Here is a 19,758-nt window from a genome sequence, read left to right as displayed (position 1 = left end):
AAAAAACACTTGTAATATAATTAGTTTCTACTTTCTTTTCAAGGCACTTGAAAAGAATGATTTCCTTTCAGTACATTTGTAAACAACATAAAACAATGTATTAATGTATTAGTTATTAATAATATACATACAATATTATATATTATTATATAATTGCTAATAATTGAGTATTATAATATACTGTATTAAACATAACTTTTTATTTGTGTTAAATTAATAAAACAATTTTTAGCATTAATAGGGAAACATAGCACTTGATCAAATAAAAACAAGTTAAGCTTTCTGTGTAGTTTAGAAATATTCTGAGGTGTGACTGTGTCTACAATTAGTGAATTATTCTGAGGTGTCATAAGGTATCAAAGTTTAAAAAAAGCAACCAAAACTTCCTCAAATTACTTTCTCCCCTTAAAAATGAGGCTTCATTTAAAATGATTCCCCATTCAGCATGTCCATTTATTTTAAAAAGGAAAAAAAAAAGCAAGCATGTACCTTATGTTTGGCTGAGTGCTGGATGAGCTCTGTAATTAACACTTTGTCCTGTTGCAACCTTCGCTTCATAAGCTTGGAGCAGTTGATATTAATGGCTTCCAAAATGTGGGACGTATTGTATTCCACAAATGGCCGGCTATCAATTAGCAGCACTTTTTCCGTTCCACTTTCCAGCAGAGCCACCAACCTCTCAGTAACAATTTGAGTTCCAATCATCTCATGGGCCATGACAACAATAAGTCCCCTTTTCCCACCTCCTCCTTTAATTTGCCACGATGATGTAATGGTGGTGTGCTCAAAGGCTCAGCCACTCCATTGTACTGAGATGTATGAGGTCAGGCTGGTGGCGACTGGCAAGAGGAGAGTTAAACCCATTTTCAGCAAGAGCCCTCCAAGTGAATGTCTCTTTCTCTTTCCCGTTGATGTGCTCTCGCAGAGGCCTCCTGCCACAAAGCAGCCCCTCACATTTGATTCATAAAGAGATGACTGGAATAACCATTCCAACAAAAGATGCTTTGGGGCAGCCAGTGCATTACATCATTCTTTACCTCTGTTCCCTCGCTCCAACAGCTTTACACGGGGCTGAAAAGCCTACATGGAGAGAGAATGACAGACGGAAAACAAAACATGGGGGTCAAAAAGAGAAAGAGCATCGGATTAGAGGGAGTGTATGATTCATAATATTTACCCCATTAATCTAATTCCATACTTGATGCACTGTTTCATGTGAACAAACAAACAAAAAGGACAAGTAGGTATGGCTTCAGAAAACGTACTAATGATAATTCGCTTTCACCGCAAAATATAAAAACTCAAAGATGACAAAACAAGACATAGTCGTGAATTATATATTATCACCTGGGGGCCCAGAACTACTTGACTTACAGTGTGAAATTAAAAGAGTTGTAAAAAGCCAGTCCAGGTATTTTTATTCCAGATGGGTTTCCTCCATTTTATTTGCTTATTTCTTGAAAACAGCACAAAAAACCACCACCTAACATCAGGTTAGCGATCTGACGTTATCAGGACATAAAAATCTTTCCTGATGGCTTGAGAATTACTATGATAAATGGAGTGTGTGTGCTGTGAGCATTCCTTGAAAACTACCCTCAGGAAGAAGAGGCAGGAAAATGGGAGGTTCTGTCAATTTCGGCTGCCTTTTAAGGAAGGGAGGGGCGATGACTGATGCGCTTGTCACACCAAGTGCTGAACCAGCTGCTGGGGGCCTGTAAGGCACCCACTCCGCCCCAGGCAGACTCACGGCTAAGATCCTGGCCGGTCCTCCGCTTCCAGGTCTCTTTTTCTTGTGCCTCACATTTTTAAGAGACTCACTGATTCCCCGCCTCAGAAAATCTCACACCTTAACCTTGGACTCTAGGTCAGCAACCCAGGCATACGAGAGCCCTTAATACTGCACCTGATGCTTCCTTATTCTTGCCAAACTCCTAAGATAGACCATTTCCTAGTTAACACTAGTTGGAGTTTTGTGCCCATAGCTTAAGCCCCGCACCCTGACCTCCAATATTCTCACGTTCCTATCTCCCCGGTCCATCTCTGCTTGTAGGAAATGCCCTACTACATAAAACTAGATGTCCACTGTTGGCATTCGACTTCTAGAGGTTAAACTACTTGATGGCAGACGTTTTTGTATTGTATTTCTTACTTCCACAGTGTTTTGCACATAAGATATTCAATTTACACTGTTACAAGTTAGTAAAATCCTCCGTGTTCCAGAAATGACTTGATACTGAATAATTCATATCTGACTAACTGATTCTGGATGAGGATGACAGACCCCCTCAAACATCATTGGGTCCTGTTTCCTAATTTCAGACTTACAAATTAGAAGCTGAAGCATGGAGAAGTAGGAGCAGGCAGGATAGAGAGAGGAGTGGCCTTGCCCTTTACTTGTCATGTAGCTTCGGACAAATCACATTAACCTCTCTGAACCACACTTTCCTCATCTCTAAAATGTACATATAATATTGGCCTTGTCTCCTCACAAAGTTTGTTTTGAGGATGAAATTATGTCAGTTATCTAAAGAGAGTAAGTCAGAAAGCAACCAGTCATCACACAGAGAAAGGAGGAAAAATGCTGTAAAGATGCCAGTGGTGAACAGAGCTGCCTTGCATCTGGAATCTGAAAGGCATCCCTCAGCAGATAAAGACGGGGCAATCCCATCCTGCTACAGGCCGGCTTCAGCCAGGCTGCGCCGCTTCTCACGGAGCCAGACATCCACAGAGTTAGAAGGCACCTGAGAAGCCATCTCGTCTACCCTCACATCTCACAAATCAGCTCCACATAATACATTATTTGTCCATTTCATATCTTCATTATACGAAAGTATTATTTTTAGTACAGCTTAATGGCAATGAAGCACAAAAGTCATCTCTACCTTCGACTGAAGAAACCAGAGCAGAGAATCTGTCCTACTCAATCAACCAATGCACGTTCGCATAGCACCTACCCAGGGTATTTCTGACTCAAGTCCTGACTGCCCGGCGACACAGTTCACGGCCACGCAAGGTCCTGGGCTCAGATGGCCTGACTCCCTCACTGGGGCTCCCACTCCCGGGTTACCCTGTTTTCCTAAGAACCTGTCCCCACAATGAAGCTGCACTGAGACAGAGTGACGTGACTTGCCCACGCGGGAGCCCGGGCAGCGCAGGAAGTGGAAACCCGAGAACGGGAGCAAGTGGGTGCCAACAATGGCCTGAGTCTCTGGGCCCCATTGGCTCCTCTCAGTGGTGCAAACCGGGCAGGACAAAGCAGTTATCTGGGTTAGCAGATCAAGGGACAAAGGGAGGGAGAAGACGGCAAACATGCAAACGCTGAGTGAGAAAGTTCTCATCTTTGCTTCCCTCCAGCCAACTCTCAGAAGCCCAGATCACTGAAACCCAAGGCAGGCTGCGGCCAACAGGTCCACCGGGAAGAAAATGGTCATTCCTCCCCAGAGAACCAGAGTCAGTCGTTCCGGATAGAAAAAGACCCTTTCCCTGACCAAGAAGAGGTCTGGTCAAAGTGACCCTGACATGAGGATGTAGCTGAAACAAAACAGTGAAGGTGAACTGAGGATAAAGTTACACCTTTCACATTGTCCTGCGGCCAGCTGGAACCCTCTGACAGCACCTTCATGCAGCACCTTCATGTCTGATGTTCTGAGGTCCCAGGTGACTATGGAGGAGGCCGAGGCTGCCAAGGGGCTGTGGAAGGTGAGGTAACAACAGCCTTAAACCTCGTTCACTTGCAGCTACAGAATTCTTGGGAAGACCTCATCCTAAGCTACAACTCTAATTTAGAAATTTCTCTCCATTCATTGTTCTTTCCGAAGAAGGTCAACACGCTGAGATCAGGGACACATCTGTGATAGTTTTGTTCTCGGAATCTTTTGCATCAAGTAGGATTTAAGAGATGACAGGAGAATATTTGATAGTTGGCAGCCCCAACAAGCTCATTTTACCCCAAAATCTCTTCAAGAAGTCAGAAGGCATACAAATTTTTAGATGAAACAGGGGGGCCCAAGTGCATATAGCAAAGCCCAGGGCAGGCCAGCTTTGCTATTTACCTATTTTCTTAGACAATTTAAAAAGTTTTAACTAATTTCTTTCTATTTTTAATACAGAGTATAGTCACATGGCTCAAAAAAAATTAAAAAAAGAAAACTGTATACACACTATGAATACGTATACTTTATCCATCCAATGTTTGTCCACTATATTTCAATAAAGCTGTTAAAATTGCCATTATATTGAAAGTCCAACAAATACATTTAATTGAAAAAAATGAGCACATTGAAAATCCTTCTCCCGCCCTTGTCCTCCATCTGCCCAGGTCCTCCCTGGCCCTCTAACTGGTAAACACTGTTAATAGTTTCTTCTGATTTCTTCCAAAGATTTTTTAAAATGAAAATAGAATAAAACACTATATATTCTTTTCCTTTTCCTTCTCTGTTCAACTGGATACACAGTACTGTTACACATCCTGCTTTTTCTTTCACTTAAAATACTCCAATTTGATTTTTTCCAAATTTAATTAGAATGTAATACAAACTATATATCCATGGGTCTCCCATACATGCACTTTTGGAAATCTAAATAAAACATGTAGAAATACTTAACCTTAAAAGACAACTCCCAACCATAATTCAAAAAGACTCATGTACCACAATGTTCACTGCAGCCTTATTTACAATAGCCAGGACATGGAAGCAACCTAAGTGTCCATCGACAGATGAATGGATAAAGAAGATATGGCACATATATACAATGGGATATTACTCAGCCATAAAGAGAAACGAAATGGAGTTACCTGTAGTGAGGTGGATGGACCTAGAGTCTGTCATACAGAGTGAAGTAAGTCAGAAAGAGAAAAACAAATACCGTATGCTAACACATATATACGGAATCTAAAAAAAAAAAAAAAAAAGGTTATGAAGAACCTAGAGGCAGGACAGGAATAAAGACACAGATGTAGAGAATGGACTTGAGGACACGGGGAGGGGGAAGGGTAAGCTGGGACGAAGTGAGAGAGTAGCACTGACATATATACACTACCAAATGTAAAATAGATAGCTAGTGGGAAGCAGCCGCATAGCACAGGGAGATCAGCTCGGTGCTTTGAGGCCACCTAGAGGGGTGGGATAGGGAGGGTGGGAAGGAGGGAGACGCAAGAGGGAAGAGATATCGGATATATGTATATGTATAGCTGATTCACTTTGTTATAAAGCAGAAACTAACACACCACTGTAAAGCAATTATACTCCAATAAAGATGTTAAAAAAAAAAAAAAAAAAAGACAGCTCCCCCTTTCCTCTAGCATTACACCCAATCGGCCGTTTACCTGAGGACCAAAAGGCTGAGGAGTAATTCACGACAATGTGCTTGAAGGGTCAGCAAGCTGCTTTATGGCATCCTAATGGGAGAGTATCCTCTGGAGCTACTCTGACTCAAGAGAAATTTAAAATGTGACACTCATGTTCAAGGAAGCACGAAGTTTATCTCTTAAAGGACAACCTTCTGCAACCTGGGCTGTTCCCACCCAAAGAGAAGGCGGCCCCACAAGTTCCCTGTATGGAGGCCATGGGGCCACTGAAGGTCAAGGCCTTCAGCCACGTCACTCTGCTGCCACCCCGTCCCTGCAGACCTCACGGGCGCTGTTCAAGGTCTCCCACCTGGGCCGCCCTCCGGGCTGCCTGGGGATCGTGCTGAGGGAGCCCTGGACCACAACACTACCCAGGAGATGGGGCTGGGGCAGCAGAGACTCTCTGCTCAAGAGAAGGGTGATGGGACATCCCAGTCCACCATCGAGGAAATCTAGGAGGCAGCCGGCCTTCAGAAGACGGCGACATAACCCTTCTTATACACATACAAGAGAGTTTTCTATTTAAAAAAAAAAAAAAGGGAGGGAGATGCAAGAGGGAAGAGATATGGGGACATATGTATATGTATAACTGATTCACTTTGTTATAAAGCAGAAACTAACACACCATTGTAAAGCAATTATACTCTAATAAAGATGTTAAAAAAAAAAATAAAAAATAAAATAAAATTAAATTAAATTAAAAAAAAGGTCAGTATTTATCGTACCGAAGACTAGTAACCTTAACCAGGTCCACTAAACAAATATTTACGAAGTATCCTAGTTTCAGAAATAAAGGATTTAAAAGACTTTATTTATAAAGAGATGGAGAGAGAGGCAGAGGCAATATATTAGTATAACAAAATACACACATCAGGGAACAACGTGGGCAGATCCCCTAAAGAAGGGCCAATTGTGGTATATTTTACATTTCAGCAAACAATTTACGTTTCCTATTTTATAACATTTAATATTGACATAAACTGTGTAAGAACCTTCCACCCTAACATACAATATTTGAAGTTTTCCTGTGTAACTTACGTTTGAGATTCCATTCGGTTACCTATGGAAATGCATCGATGACTTTATAATGGAAATTAGGAGAGTGTTACTTGTTCAAACTCAGTCTACATCCAACTTCGCAAGAGAATCAATGGACTAAAGAATACCACTGAATTAGTTATGTCGGAGAACTGTTAAGTCTAAGGCTATTTTGATGATCAACTTAATTAAAAGAACGAAATAAAGCTCAACTGGCTAAGAACCAGTATTTGCCATTAGAGTAATTAGCTGAGAGGAAAAGTGTTTTGTTTTGATTGCAGCCTTTACTTGACTTGTAGCCTTTAAAGCTAGTGTCCAACCAGCAAAATTTTTAAAGATTGAGGTCGTTTTTAAACGACTGGTAAGCGTCTCCTTCCTCTTCTCACATGAGGCGTTATTCTTTTCGACTTCCCAGATACGATCCTGGCTTCTCGGCCGGTCACACTGCACTGGGTCTATTCCACCAGGAAAGAGGTGAGGCCCTTTCTCGCACACGATTCTCCCTCTGGGGCTGTCGCCGGCACAGCTACCCCAGTGCCCACATCAGGGCCCACGGGCTGCCCCTCATCCCACCCCCCAGTTCCATTTTAAAACCTTCCTTTTTCAAAGGAATTCTCAGGAGAGGGGAAAGGACCCCAAAGCTGTGTCTGCTTTGTTAAGTCAGGACGGTGACCGAGCCTTGTTTGGTTGGGCTTCAGCTCAAGCTCAGATTCTCAGAGAATTTATGGAAAGGTTATAATCAGGTGAGAAGTTTAAGACTGGCTTGTAGTTTAGCTATTAAACTACAAGCCAGTCTTAAATTTTTTTTCCTCCAATAAAGCTGAAGAAATAGGCAACAGGATACACCAAACAGGCTTTCAGCGGAGCCTTACACACAGACTGTTAATAAGAGAAAAACTGAACAAATCAAAAGGGAAAAAAGAAGGCCATGATGTCCGGAAGCAAGAGCATCTTGGGCTCTGACCATTTTAATTCCACACTGATTAAAGCTACTCTGCCTCACACGCTGCGCGTTAACCCCGACAGAAGTTCTGAGGTCTGGTATTTGGTAAAATATATGCCATAAAGAAACAAAAACAAACCCAAAAAACCATCCTCACCAAAGCCAAGAAGGCAATACGAGCTTAATGCATTTTTCAGTCACCTATTCCTGCCCTGGCCATATTTTCTTACCCCAGCATAGAGGACGCAACCCGACTAGCGGTGGCGATAATGGGATAGAGGTTGCTTGAATCACTGTCTAGACAGAGCTAGGCATGGAGACAACATTTGTCAGCACTGGAAAAATCCAACTACCGCCTCTCAGCAACTCGCAGCACTGTAGGAAGAGCCCGCTCTTATCGGAGGCTCAGGTTGTTTACACGCATCTCAAGGATCCACAGACAAAGGCTGCAAGAGTAGCCATCCCTCAGAGACTCAATACAAGGCCTCTGCTTCCGACACACACCAGCCCAGGCAGAATCCAGATCTGCGAGACACCTTCCCCAAGTTTCTGCTGAGGAAGCGCACTGCACTCTTGGAACCGGCTCAACGGAAGCCTCCTGTTTATGGTCACCTGCTCTACCAGCTTCCCCTTCCCTGTCCCACCTGAGCTCCCCACCCCACTCCACCCCCTCCCCCCTCCTCCCCTCTTTCCTGCCTCCACACCAGTTATCCATCCCCGACACACTCCTGCCCCAGGGCTCCCTCACTTACCCTTCTGCATTTAATGCTTCCTCCTGGCACCCTGCCTGAAAACGACAGACTCTACCCCCCAGAAGCAGTAGTCTTGAGGGGGTGGGAATGAAGGACCCCTGGATAGAGTAGCTGGCAAGAGGAATGTGGCCAGAGGCTGGTTTAATCTGAGAGCTGAGGAGAACCCGTTGTGGAAGGATATTTGCAATAAAGCTGGGCTGGAGGCAGGGGAGGAGGGATTCAGAATGTTAGATGGGGAATAATTAGTACATCCTGGTTTTCCTGAGCATCTGTCAGGCCTACTGCAACTCATTCAGTCAACTAACAAATGGTTATTGGGCACCTAATAAGTGCCAGGCACTGCTGTGGAAATGCACCAAAAATGAGCGAGGCAAAAGCTCTTGTCCTCCTGGAGTTTCTAACTGAATGACGAGAGATGCATAATAAGCAGCAACAACAACAAAACGTGTCGTATGAGAGATGGTGATCAGTGCTACGGAGAAAAAATGAAGCGGAGAAAGAAGAAGGAGAATGGAGGTGGAGGGGTTAAAGTTTTAAACAGAGTAGTCCGAGAAGTCCTTGCTCTGATGGTTAAGTAAAGACCATGAGGGAGGTGGAAGATGGCTACGTGGATGCCTGGGAGACTAGTTCTCTATGTCAGGGCTTGAGGTCAATGAATATGTTGACCAAGGTAATGCTGAATTGGGCAAATGCCAGGAAAAGATGTGGCAGGTGTTCAGTCTTCTTTCAGAACTATGGTTATATCTCTTGGAAATGAAGCATCTTTAGTCACTTGAACTTTTAACTTAAGCGTAAAATACACACACACACAAGAAAGTTTAGTATAGTTTCTTCCTTAAAACTACAAAGGAAGAAGCTGTGGTTCCTATGTTAGTGCATTACTTGGCAAAGAAATGAAAAGAAACACTGTAACAAGAAAGATTACTATTAATGCTAATTTAATACAATTCTTCCAACTCCACAAATGTGTAGTACCTCATAACAGAATCTTGGCTTTATAACATAGAATGTAGGAAAACATCAAAGACATGTTGAACAAGATGCATGCTTGAATAGAGCTATACAACAAGGAAATCATTTAAAGGAGGTTTACATTAAAATAAAGAAAAATGCTTTCAAGGAGCTCTCCTTGTCAGAAGGTGTATCGAATCCTTACCACAAGGCCTTTGTAAGAGAGGTTACTGTACTCAGGGGGTAGGTGATCCTAATATAAACTTATCATCTCTATCCATGCACCACAGTTAGCCCACCTACCCCCAAACAGCAAAATTCCACTATATAACAGGTGTACTTTCCTGACAAAGAGCTAAATTACTAAAGATATTACGACCAAAGTAAACATGACCAACAATGAAAGATAATCATGATATATAAAGAGAGTAAAATCAAAGTACAGAACAGTAGGTAAAGCAGAACCTCAAACACCTACATATATACAAACACACGAACATATATATTCAAAAATGTCATAATAGTTTTGCTTGGGTAAAGGTAATATTTATTACATTCTTTTCTTTCCCATAGTCTTGGAAAGTGCAGAACAAAATTAGAGAAAGGGCATGACATCCGCGCAGACCCGGGTCCGGGTGGCTCTAGTCCTCCTCAACAGCGCTGTCAAGAAAAGTGCGGGCTGGGAATTCCCTGGCAGTTCAGCGGTTAGGACTCGGCGCTTTCACTGCCTTGGGCCCAGGTTCGATCTCTGGTCAGGGAACTAAGATCCCGCAAGCCGCGTGGCACGGCCAAAAAAAAAAAAAAAAAAAATGTATACACACACACACACAACAACGACAAAAAAGTGTGGGTTTGGGCAAAGCAAGAAGATCAACAAACACAATATAGGGAAGCTGATGTTTACCCTCAAGGTAAAAAGCTGAATCTCTACTTCACAAAAGGACTTACAAAGGATTATTTGAATAACAATAACGTTTGGGGGGGGTGAGAAAAATTAAATTTTAAATTACACACTTGTGACTATAAACCTGGACTTTTAAAAAGGGTCAGCTGAGGTGTAACTCTTTTAATACAGAAGGGGTTTTTTTTCCGTATACAAAGGACTCGCAGCTAGCTTTCTAATATATTCCCTAACACTCTTAAAATGTATTTCAATTTATAAAGTTTCCAAAACAAACCTACCTAAAGCATCGCAAATGAAACACAGTGTGACTTTTACTCCTCTCACTGGAAAAGCACAAATTCTTTTAACAAAGTCGCTAAGCGGGCCATCACTGTCCCCAGCTCCTAAATAGACGCGCACAAGACTTGAACAGATTCCAGGCGTGGCCTTCAAGCCTGGACCACACCTGCTTCCAAGGCCCTGAGGCTAAAAATAACCCTGGGGCCTCAAAAATGGGACACCAGCCAGGCCAGGGGTAGCTGCCGGCCCCCTGCTCAGCTCCAGTGACAGCGAAAGCGGGAGCTACGAAGCTCGAAGCTCGACAATCACAAAATCCTCCACCACTGGCTCCCGTCTGTCTCTCTGTGCCAACCACCTCCATCCCAGGCCGGCTCAGTTTCTTTTCCCCTTGATGCCAAAACCAACCCTAGGAACTTAGAAACAAGTGAGGTTTTATGGTGTATTGTTTAAAAAAAACAAAACAAAACAAACAAAAACTGTGGACCAAGACTCAGGAGACCTTGTTCCTAAGTTCAGCTCCTCTACGAAGATGCAAAAATGTCACAGCAAGAGTCACATCCTCCAGCCTGTTGTCTCCTCACCTGTCATTACGTAACATCTAAGGATTATCTAAGGATATGATGAGATCGCCCGTCAGCGCATCTCAGGTCTTAGCAAGTTGCCCTGACAAGGAAAGAGTAGCAGGGCTGCTGTGATCACCAGGCAGTCATGTTGAGGAGTTAGTGTGCCTCCTACAACAGACAAGTTAAAACGGGTAACTCCTGGACAACGGCTCCGCAAAAAGCATGGTGAGCAGACAATTTCCTTTGTGGTGGAGGATTTCCACTGCTCCAAGACAATGACTCCCGCTTCTCTGCCAGCCCCGGAGTTTGCAGGATGCCCCTCTGGGACTGTTACGCTACCAGGTACGGAAGAAAGAAAGGGAGGGAGGTTGGAGGAGGGGCAAAGGAAGGGGCAGCGGCAGCAGGATCACTGTTCCCTCCAGGCTCCCGGGCTAATTTAAGTCACTGCATCTGTCTCCACGCTTCCCCTTCTGAGGCCCGGGGAGTCACTGGTGTCAGGAGGCTGCACCACAGGGCAAAGCAGGTGACAGGGCCAGGACCTGGGCCGAAGAATCATCGCGCCACAAGATAGAAGGAGAGCAGCCCAAGATGCTCCCGAGATGGGAGTCTGACTGTGCCCTGTCCTCACCTGTAGTTACTTTTTCCGCTTTGTGTTTCCACCTTCTATCTTTGTCCTATAATTTGGCTCTAACACACATCACCAACTGGCAACTTCTGTGCCGTTATTTGTGCTCAGATGCTCTGATGTTTCTTTCTCACTCCCTCTCTCCCTTCATATTCACCTTAATTTCTCTCCTTGGTATTAAAACCGAGCCTCTTCCTTTCTAAGGTTTACCCCTTATCATTAATCATTCATTTTCTTTTTCGGGGGGAACTGCCAAGGCCCTACATGTGTTGCTATTACAGTGAATAGTCATAACTGCTCCAGACTGCTTTGACACAGACATCCGTGGATTCAGATGTTTTGTCAACCTTTAAAATCTTTTGATTATTTGTTACCTTAGAATAAAAAGTTTTATTTCGGAGGAGAGAGGTAAAATTTTCCAGTGAGGTATTTCATACGTGGTCATACTGAGTAGAGATGATTACTTCGGGATCTGACGTTTTCACTAGCCCTCAAATGCCCTGATGATCTAGTCACTAAAAGTTAAATCCCTATCTAAACCTCAGAGGAAGACAATACAAACGCTCAGTGTCTTCCCACTAGCTCATTTAGAAACCAACAAGATCTGAATTATTTTGTAATGGAGAGCTCGGGTCTGAAGCAGGAAGCAAGCGCTGCACGTGTGGACAGAGCTGTCTTCATCCGGAGTCTGCCGGCACCTGTGTCAGCAGCCTCCCCGCCCACCCTGCCTGTTTCCTCCACCCCCAGCCTTGGGTGAGCGCAGACCCCATCCGGAGGACCTTCCAAGAGAAGGCAGAAAAGGCAGAGAGGAGACCTAAACAATGGCCAGCCTCTGATCTCAGCTCCCAGTGGTACTATTGGCTAATTTTTAAAAAAGGATTTCCCGCACAATTTGAAGAGCAAAATAAATAGTAATGGATTATAACCCACAGAATAAAATAAATAACCATGAGTGCCAAAAAATAAATAAAGAAAGAAATTTCTCACAAAACACTTGCTCTATGATGAAAGTTTGAGAGGATGGTGTTTCTATTTGCTATTTTTTTTCTTTTTTAATAGGCTGTTCTGTCATCTTAACTCCCTCCATCAATTCCGGCGTGACACCGGTCGGGTTCCGGCATGCCGCGTGCAGCAGGGAACACCTTCCTACCAAAGCCTCACTTTCCCTCTCTGAATAATACCAAAGTCTGTATTGGTTTAAGTTAAATTAACTTAGATGTCTAAACCAGTGCAGGGCACTGTGGGAAAAACAGAAGAGATGGTAGGTCCCTGATGTTAATTGGTTGAGTAAATAGTTTTAAAAAATGACATTTGGACAAACACAAAATGATAATGTGCTGGCAGATGTACAGCAGGTCAAAGAGGAAGGCTTCCTAGGGTTTTGAAGGAAAACAGGGACATGAACTGCCAGAGAGAAGAGGGAAGAAAATTGCAGGTGAAGGAAATGCAGGAGCAAAGGTAGAGGGACGGGCTGTGTGCAGCTTTTCCCGGCCAGAGCACAGACTGCATCAGCGAGTAACAAATAACCTGGTGAAGTAGGAAGGGCCACTGCTGATGCACCTGGACGTCTACAGCCATCTAAGCCACCGCGAGCTTCAGGAACGGAACAGGAGAACATCATAGAGGAATGTCTGTCTCTCTGGGAGCCTTGTATGGATTGAAAGGAGAAAACAGGAGAAAGGAGACTAACCAGTTCTTACCTTTACAGTTCTAGTTATCTGAGGATGGGCTCTGCCTAGGAGGGTGACTGTAAAATCTGACAGGAAAAGAAAGATCCAAGAAGCTGGGATGGTCAAAATCCAAGGCAGCATGCCGGGCACAAAACACCTTTATTAAATAGCGTACTTCCTGACTGAAAGTGCCCATGAAAAGGGCTGTTTAGACTTCATTATTAAATTATTCCACCATGAGAACATCATCTGAAAATATCTCAATACCCATTCTGTCCTTGCTTCAGATGAACCAATATCAAGCAGAATGAGCAAAACGTACAAGTTCAAGTTTTACTAATCAGGGCCTAGTGAGAAACCAAAAGAATCAGACATAGTAGAAGGTCAAAATTATGTAAAGCAGAATATAAGCAGAGGTGAAGTCTGATGTTGGCATTATGGGTGACTTGCTCCTATATATTGAATATTTTTCGGTAATTTCCCAATTTTCCATTATATATGAGTGTATATGTATATAAAACTTTTGCAACAGAAAATTAAAGTATATAGTTTTCATCAGTCATAACTCATGTCATTCTCATGCTGTTCAGAGAAGAAGATTTGGAAGTCGAGGTACTGGGGCCTATTCTCTGCATTAGCTAAGTAAAAATTATTTTGTAGGAATCATTAACCAAAATAAGTTTTAATACAGAATCATGGGATTTATCCAACAGTGACTTAGTAGTCTGAAACAATTAAAGAGATTTTTAAACTGTAATTACATATCCCTGTGACAACCATGCCCCAAGGCACATGGCATTCGAATGTATTCCAAAGCAATAAAGTATATATGGTTAGTACAGGGCAATGTTCCTTTTCCAAATGTAACCTTCAGTATCAAAGACCGTATATTCAAAATTAAAATTAAAAGCAAAATGATTACAAATACAGTATGCCTGCCACAAGTGAATTTAGTATAAAGCAGACCACAGGATTGTCTATTAAGTAACTCACTGACTTAAAAACCAAAATATCCAATTTCACCATCTCATCTAAAATGTAGTCCATGGCATAGAGCCTAAGAATAATGTTCATACAGCTCTACTGTTTTATCCCTCTGCCTAGATTCCCAAATAGGTTTAAAAGAAACCTATCACATTTGCTATCAACACATGTAAGCATCAAAGAGCACTAAGTACAGTGCAGCCAATGTTTAGTTTTCTCTCCTGCAAATAGTGTTTGTTTTTCTGAATTCTAGGATTGTGGACTTTAATCTGTAAAACTACAGGAAGAAAAATGAAATGGGTTAGTAGAATAGACATGTGTTCATCTACTGAGTGCCTACTATATTCAATTCCCTAGAGAGCAACTTCCCACTTTTGTTTAATCACAAGAATTACTTAGGAACTTGATTTAAAAAATATGATAAAAATAATCACCCAGGCCCCACCCCTGAAGATCGATTCTTAGGGTTTGGAGTGGAGACTGTGAATCTGTATTTTTGACAAATGCTCCAGAAGGTTCTTAGGATTGTTTTTAAGTACATCTTTAAGTTTGAAAAACAATGTCCTCAAGACACATTTGGGGGACTTCCCTGGTGGTACAGCGGTTCAGAATCCGCCTGCCAATGCAGGGGACACGGGTTTGAGCCCTGGTCCGGGAAGATCCCACATGCTGCGGAGCAACTAAGCCCACGAGCCACAACTACTGAAGCCCAACTGCCACAACTACTGAAGCCCGCGCACCTAGAGCTCGTGCTCTGCAATAAAGAGAAGCCACCGCAATGAGAAGCCTGCGCACCGCAACAAAGAGTAGCCCCCGCTCGCTGCAACTAGAGAAAGCCCGCATGCAGCAACGAAGACCCAATGCAGCCATAAATAAATAAATAAATAGATTTTTTTTAAAAAAAGACACGTTGGGGTCTCTCAATGTTCACATTCAATGAGTTATCAAGACCTACTGATGTTCAGTCTATCTCACCTGGAGGACAGAAAGGTGTGAAAGCTGTTTGAACTGAACATATTGGCAACAGGAATTGCCAGTAATGGAGGAATGAGCAGTCAGCCAGAGACCATCCGACTCTCACAGCTGAAGCAGGATGTCCGTTTAGTCTAGTGCATGCCTTCTGGTAGGTTAATAACATCCATTTACAAAATGCGAAGTATCTGCCCAAAGTCACACAATTCGTCAGTGGTGGAACAGAAACTACAGTTTCTATGAACAGTGCTTTCCGTAACCCTACAGAGCTTAATCAAACATTTTGCAAATTTTAATAGGCTCCTGAAAGGCGCAGAAAGCAATAGATTTCAAAAGATGAAAAATAACACACCCTTTTAAACGCCTGATGCGTGTGGCTGTGAAGAGAAGGGGCCTCATCAAAAGGCCAGCCCGCCACACAGTTACAAATAGCCACGTACAAAGCACAGAACCAAGCGACGAGGCGACAAGCCTTCACAGAACACTCACGAAGACTGAGCAACCCTGGGAGCAGAAGCTGGTCTGCTTCACTGAGTCACTGTGAGAACACAGTTAAGTATGTGGAAGGGCGGTACTTTGTAAATTGGAACATTGACTAAAAAGCTAATAACACAGGATGAATGGGGAAGTATTTTGGCTAATACAGTATTTCTGAACCTTGGCTGCATATGAAGTCACCCGGGGAGCTCTTAAATATCCTGAAGTACCTCAGACCAACAAATCAGAATCCCTGGGGAGTGGGCCCCAGGCATCAGTATTTTTTACACCAACAGGTAAAGGTGGATTCTTTACCTCTTCCCAAAGGTCACAAAAGACAGGCCACTTGCAAGGCAGAGTTTAAAAGGGAGCAAAGGAGAAATCTGGTCATGCACACAGTGCTGTAACTCGTCTGCCCTATTTCTTGAGGTACGTGTTTTATAACATCTGCTGGGAGCCTGGGGTTCTGGATATATTATCAGGTAATGGATCAAGTTCTCAGTGTCGCAGTTTCTCTAATTCCAGTAATAATAAAGGAACACAATTCACTTATGACACCCAACAGAAGGCCACAAGGATATGCTGGGGCACAGAACCCCACAGTGGCTTAATCAAACAGCTTATGGTTGAAGCAACCCAGTTTCCAATCTGTTTTCACTGTGTTTTAGATGTAGACGTATCCAAAAAAAGGCTTTTAAAGGCTGGGAGGAGACAAGGTAGAGCTCAGTTTTCACCTGTGTACAAACAAATGCAAGTTAAATATCTCCGCCCAGGAATTTCCCATTACTAAGGGCGAATCACCACTACAAGGGCAGACAATCTTTTGTAATTCCTCTCTCTAGTCCAATCCTGTAAAACTTCATTTAATAAGCTGATGACGGAAACCAAGATTTGGGCCTCCAGCCAAACAATCCATATTATATTAAATAAAGGATATCCCCACCCTTCTCAAGGTTGTGCCAGCAATTTCTTAAAAAAAAAAAAAAAAAGGCGGCATTCAACCAAAGTCAGGAGTTTTTATTCACAATACACCTTATTAACATACAGTAGAAGAAACTAGACTAGGAAGTGCTCACAGGCTGTCTCCTCCGAACAGTGGGTCTCCCCGTGGCTCATTCACTGAACAATGCTTTTTTGAACATCCAGTCTGTGCAAGCCTCTTTGCTCAGGTACCTCAGGGGGACACAGTTTAAGACAATACCATAGAAATAAAATTTGTACCCAGGTCATCTGCCAGGCTCAGCAGGATGGGAGGGCTCCAAGAGTAAGAGAAGGGAGGACTTCCAGGGGTGGCATCTGGAGGTCAGCGAGGGGGCGGCGATGAATCTCACCAGCACATATGTCCCTCTGGATGTTCTCCTACCCCAGCTCCGAGGATGCCACACAACCTGTATTCAAGGCCAAGGGAAGTCTGGAGGAAGCGGGGACATCACCAGGCAGCAAAACCTTCTACAGATTCTGGAGGCAACCTCTTTTCAGCTGGTCCTTGAAGGCTGGCTGTTTCCTGCCAGGCAACCCTTAACACAGACTCACCTTCAGGAGGCAGACAAGTTGCTGGTTGTCACTGTGGCACTGACCTAGCAGAGGGGAAGGGAGGGGAGGGGGAAGGAGGTTCATCTTCCTTCAGACCCCAGGTACGCACAGTACCCTCCCCCAACACAAATACAAACACAAAAAAGAGAAGAATGAAAGGGAGGTACCCGCTTTACAACTCTGACAGTTATCTGACAAGATTACACTGACTTAACTTCTGCCCAGCAGCGTCTCTTGCAAAGTGTAAGCAGGAAGAATACAAAAGAGGAACTCATTAAACTTAGTCCATTTTATTGGAAGGCCCAGTAAGGCAGGCAAAAGGCGTAAGTTCTCAGGAGCCAGGCAATCTAAATAGTTGTAGACAGAAGTTAGCTGTCTAGACCCACGGTCCTCAGGCTTTTTAGTCTACACACCACTTGAGAACGACAAAACTGCCTGGTCCACGTCTCCCTAACAATTGTTTCTGAGTACAGTCATCCCTCAGTAACCACAGGGATAGGTTACAGGAGCCCTCACAGACACCAAAATCCTAGGATGCTCAAGTCCCTTAAATAAAATGACGTAGTACAGTGAATACAGTCAGCCCTCCACATCTGTGGGTTTTGCACGTGGAAACTACTCGGAAACTACTCGTGATCCATTACAAACCCTAGAAGAAACAATGGCCAAGAAAGTTCTGCAGAGCACTATAGTGAGATATGAAGCCTAGATCAGAATTTAGATACCAGAGTACTAAAAACATGTACACAAAAACCTGTACAAGAATGTTCATAGCAGCATTATTTATAATGGCCCCAAAGTGCCTCAACTGATGAATGGATACGCAAAATGTGGTCTATATCCAGACAACAGAATATTACTCAGCCATTAAAGGGAATGGATTTGATACCAGCGACAACATGGGTAAACTCTGAAAACATTAAGCTAAGTGAAAGAAACCAGACACAAAAGGGGGGAGGAGGGAGATGGGGAGTGACTGCTAGTGTGTAAAAGGATTGTTTGGGGTGATGGTTCAATAGCGGTGATGGCTGCACAGTTCTGTAGATATACTAAAACCACTGATTTGTATACTTTAAAAGGATAAATTTTATAGTTGTGAGTTTTATCTCGATTTCTTTAAAAATATAAATTTTATGGTATGTGAATTATATCTCAGTAATTTTTTTTAAAAAAGACAAAGAAAGGCCAAGGAACTATAGCAAAGAAAAGGAAACTAAAAAAGATACATGACAAGTAAATGCAGTATCTGATCCTCAACTGGATCCTGTACTAGAGGGAAACAATGCTATGAAGACTGTTGTTGGATTGATTAACAAGACAGGAATACAAATGGTGGACTGAACAGAGGTATTAAATCCAGGCTAGGTTTACTGGGTTTGACAGCTCTGCTGGGGGTAGGAGAATGAACTTGTTCTTTGGAGACCCACTGACGTGCCTGGGGACAGAGGGCTATGATGTGTGCAAGTTATTCTCAAATGGGAAAATAAATCATGTATATATGTGAAGAGAGAGGGCAAGTGATAAAGCAAAGAGAGCAAACTATTAATAGTAGATGCTGATCTTTTTTCTCTAAGTGTAAAATTATTTCCAAACAAAAAGTTTAAAATAATTTACACATACTATAAGATCCAAAACTTCTACTCTCAATAAATTATCCTATATAAATATACTTGCTCAAATACATTTTATGTGAAATATTGTTCACTGAAACATTTTGTAATTATAAAAAGTCAGAAACAGTCTCAATGTCAATGAATGATAAATGGTCTAAATATATTATATTCTATATAGCTCTAAAAAGAAAGATATCTATCTATGTGTACTGATATAGAATGGTTTCCAACAATATATTCTTTCATGAAGGAAAAAAAAAAACCAAAACAGGGATACAGGAAGAATGGGTTTATCCCTAGCCACAAAAGCAATAAAAAAAAAACTCAAGAAGCCTAGGAATGTCTTGATTTAGTCAGGAAAGAATTTAAACCTGTTCTCTATATTTATTTATGGAGCTAGTTATTTGTATCTGTAGATACAAATAATTTTCTCTCTTACAACACTGATAATATGAACTTTACTAATGAAAAAAAATACAATCTTGGATGCCGTTCACTCCTATGGTTAACTCAAAATATTTCTTTTAACAAACTTTTTTAGTTCAAATATAACATATATTCCAAAAAGCATACAAATCATGAATGTACAAAGAACTTTTACAAAGTTAACATACTCATATAACTACCATCCTGATCAAGTACTAGAAGATTCTGGAAGTTGGCCTCATATACCATCCCATCAACTAATCTCCCTCCTTAAAGGTAACCACTATCCTGACTCCTTACCCATATATTAGTTTTGCTTGTATTTTTTAAAAATTTATTTATTTATTTATTTATTTTTTGGCTGCGTTGGGTCTTCGTGGCTGAGCACGGGCTCTCTCCAGTTGCGGCGAGCGGGAGCCACTCTTCATTGCGGTGCGCGGGCCTCTCATTGCGGTGGCTTCTCTTGTTGCACAGCACGGGCTCTAGGCGCGCAAGCTTCAGTAGTTGTGGCACGCGGGCTCAGTAGTTGTGGCTCACAGGCTCTAGAGCGCAGGCTCAGTAGTTGTGGCGCACGGGCTTAGTTGCTCTGCGGCACGTGGGACCTTCCCAGACCAGGGCTCGAACTCGTGTCCCCTGCATTGGCAGGCGGATTCCTAACCACTGCGCCACCAGGGAAGT

The 19,758-nt window shown here is 42.7% G+C and overlaps 1 protein-coding gene across 11 annotated transcripts in view; it reads right to left on the bottom strand.

Annotated features, from left to right (window-relative positions):
• The window catches only part of DUSP16 (dual specificity phosphatase 16), a 133,631-nt gene that overhangs the window by 94,934 nt on the left and 18,939 nt on the right, over positions 1-19,758 (bottom strand). For all 11 annotated transcript variants that reach the window (XR_014252418.1, XM_082420213.1, XM_082420211.1 and 8 more), the window contains one exon: positions 490-1,080. Coding sequence is in view for 10 of the 11 variants with exons in the window: in XM_082420213.1 (XP_082276339.1) it covers positions 490-717 (228 nt within the window). In the remaining variant the exon portion in view is untranslated. The remainder of the gene's footprint in view (positions 1-489; positions 1,081-19,758) is intronic.

Source organism: Balaenoptera physalus (genome assembly GCF_965194825.1).
Source record: "Balaenoptera physalus genome assembly, chromosome: 13".
Taxonomy (NCBI): domain Eukaryota; kingdom Metazoa; phylum Chordata; class Mammalia; order Artiodactyla; family Balaenopteridae; genus Balaenoptera; species Balaenoptera physalus.
Note: the sequence above shows the minus strand (reverse complement) of the source record. Positions and strands in the feature narration are given on the sequence as shown.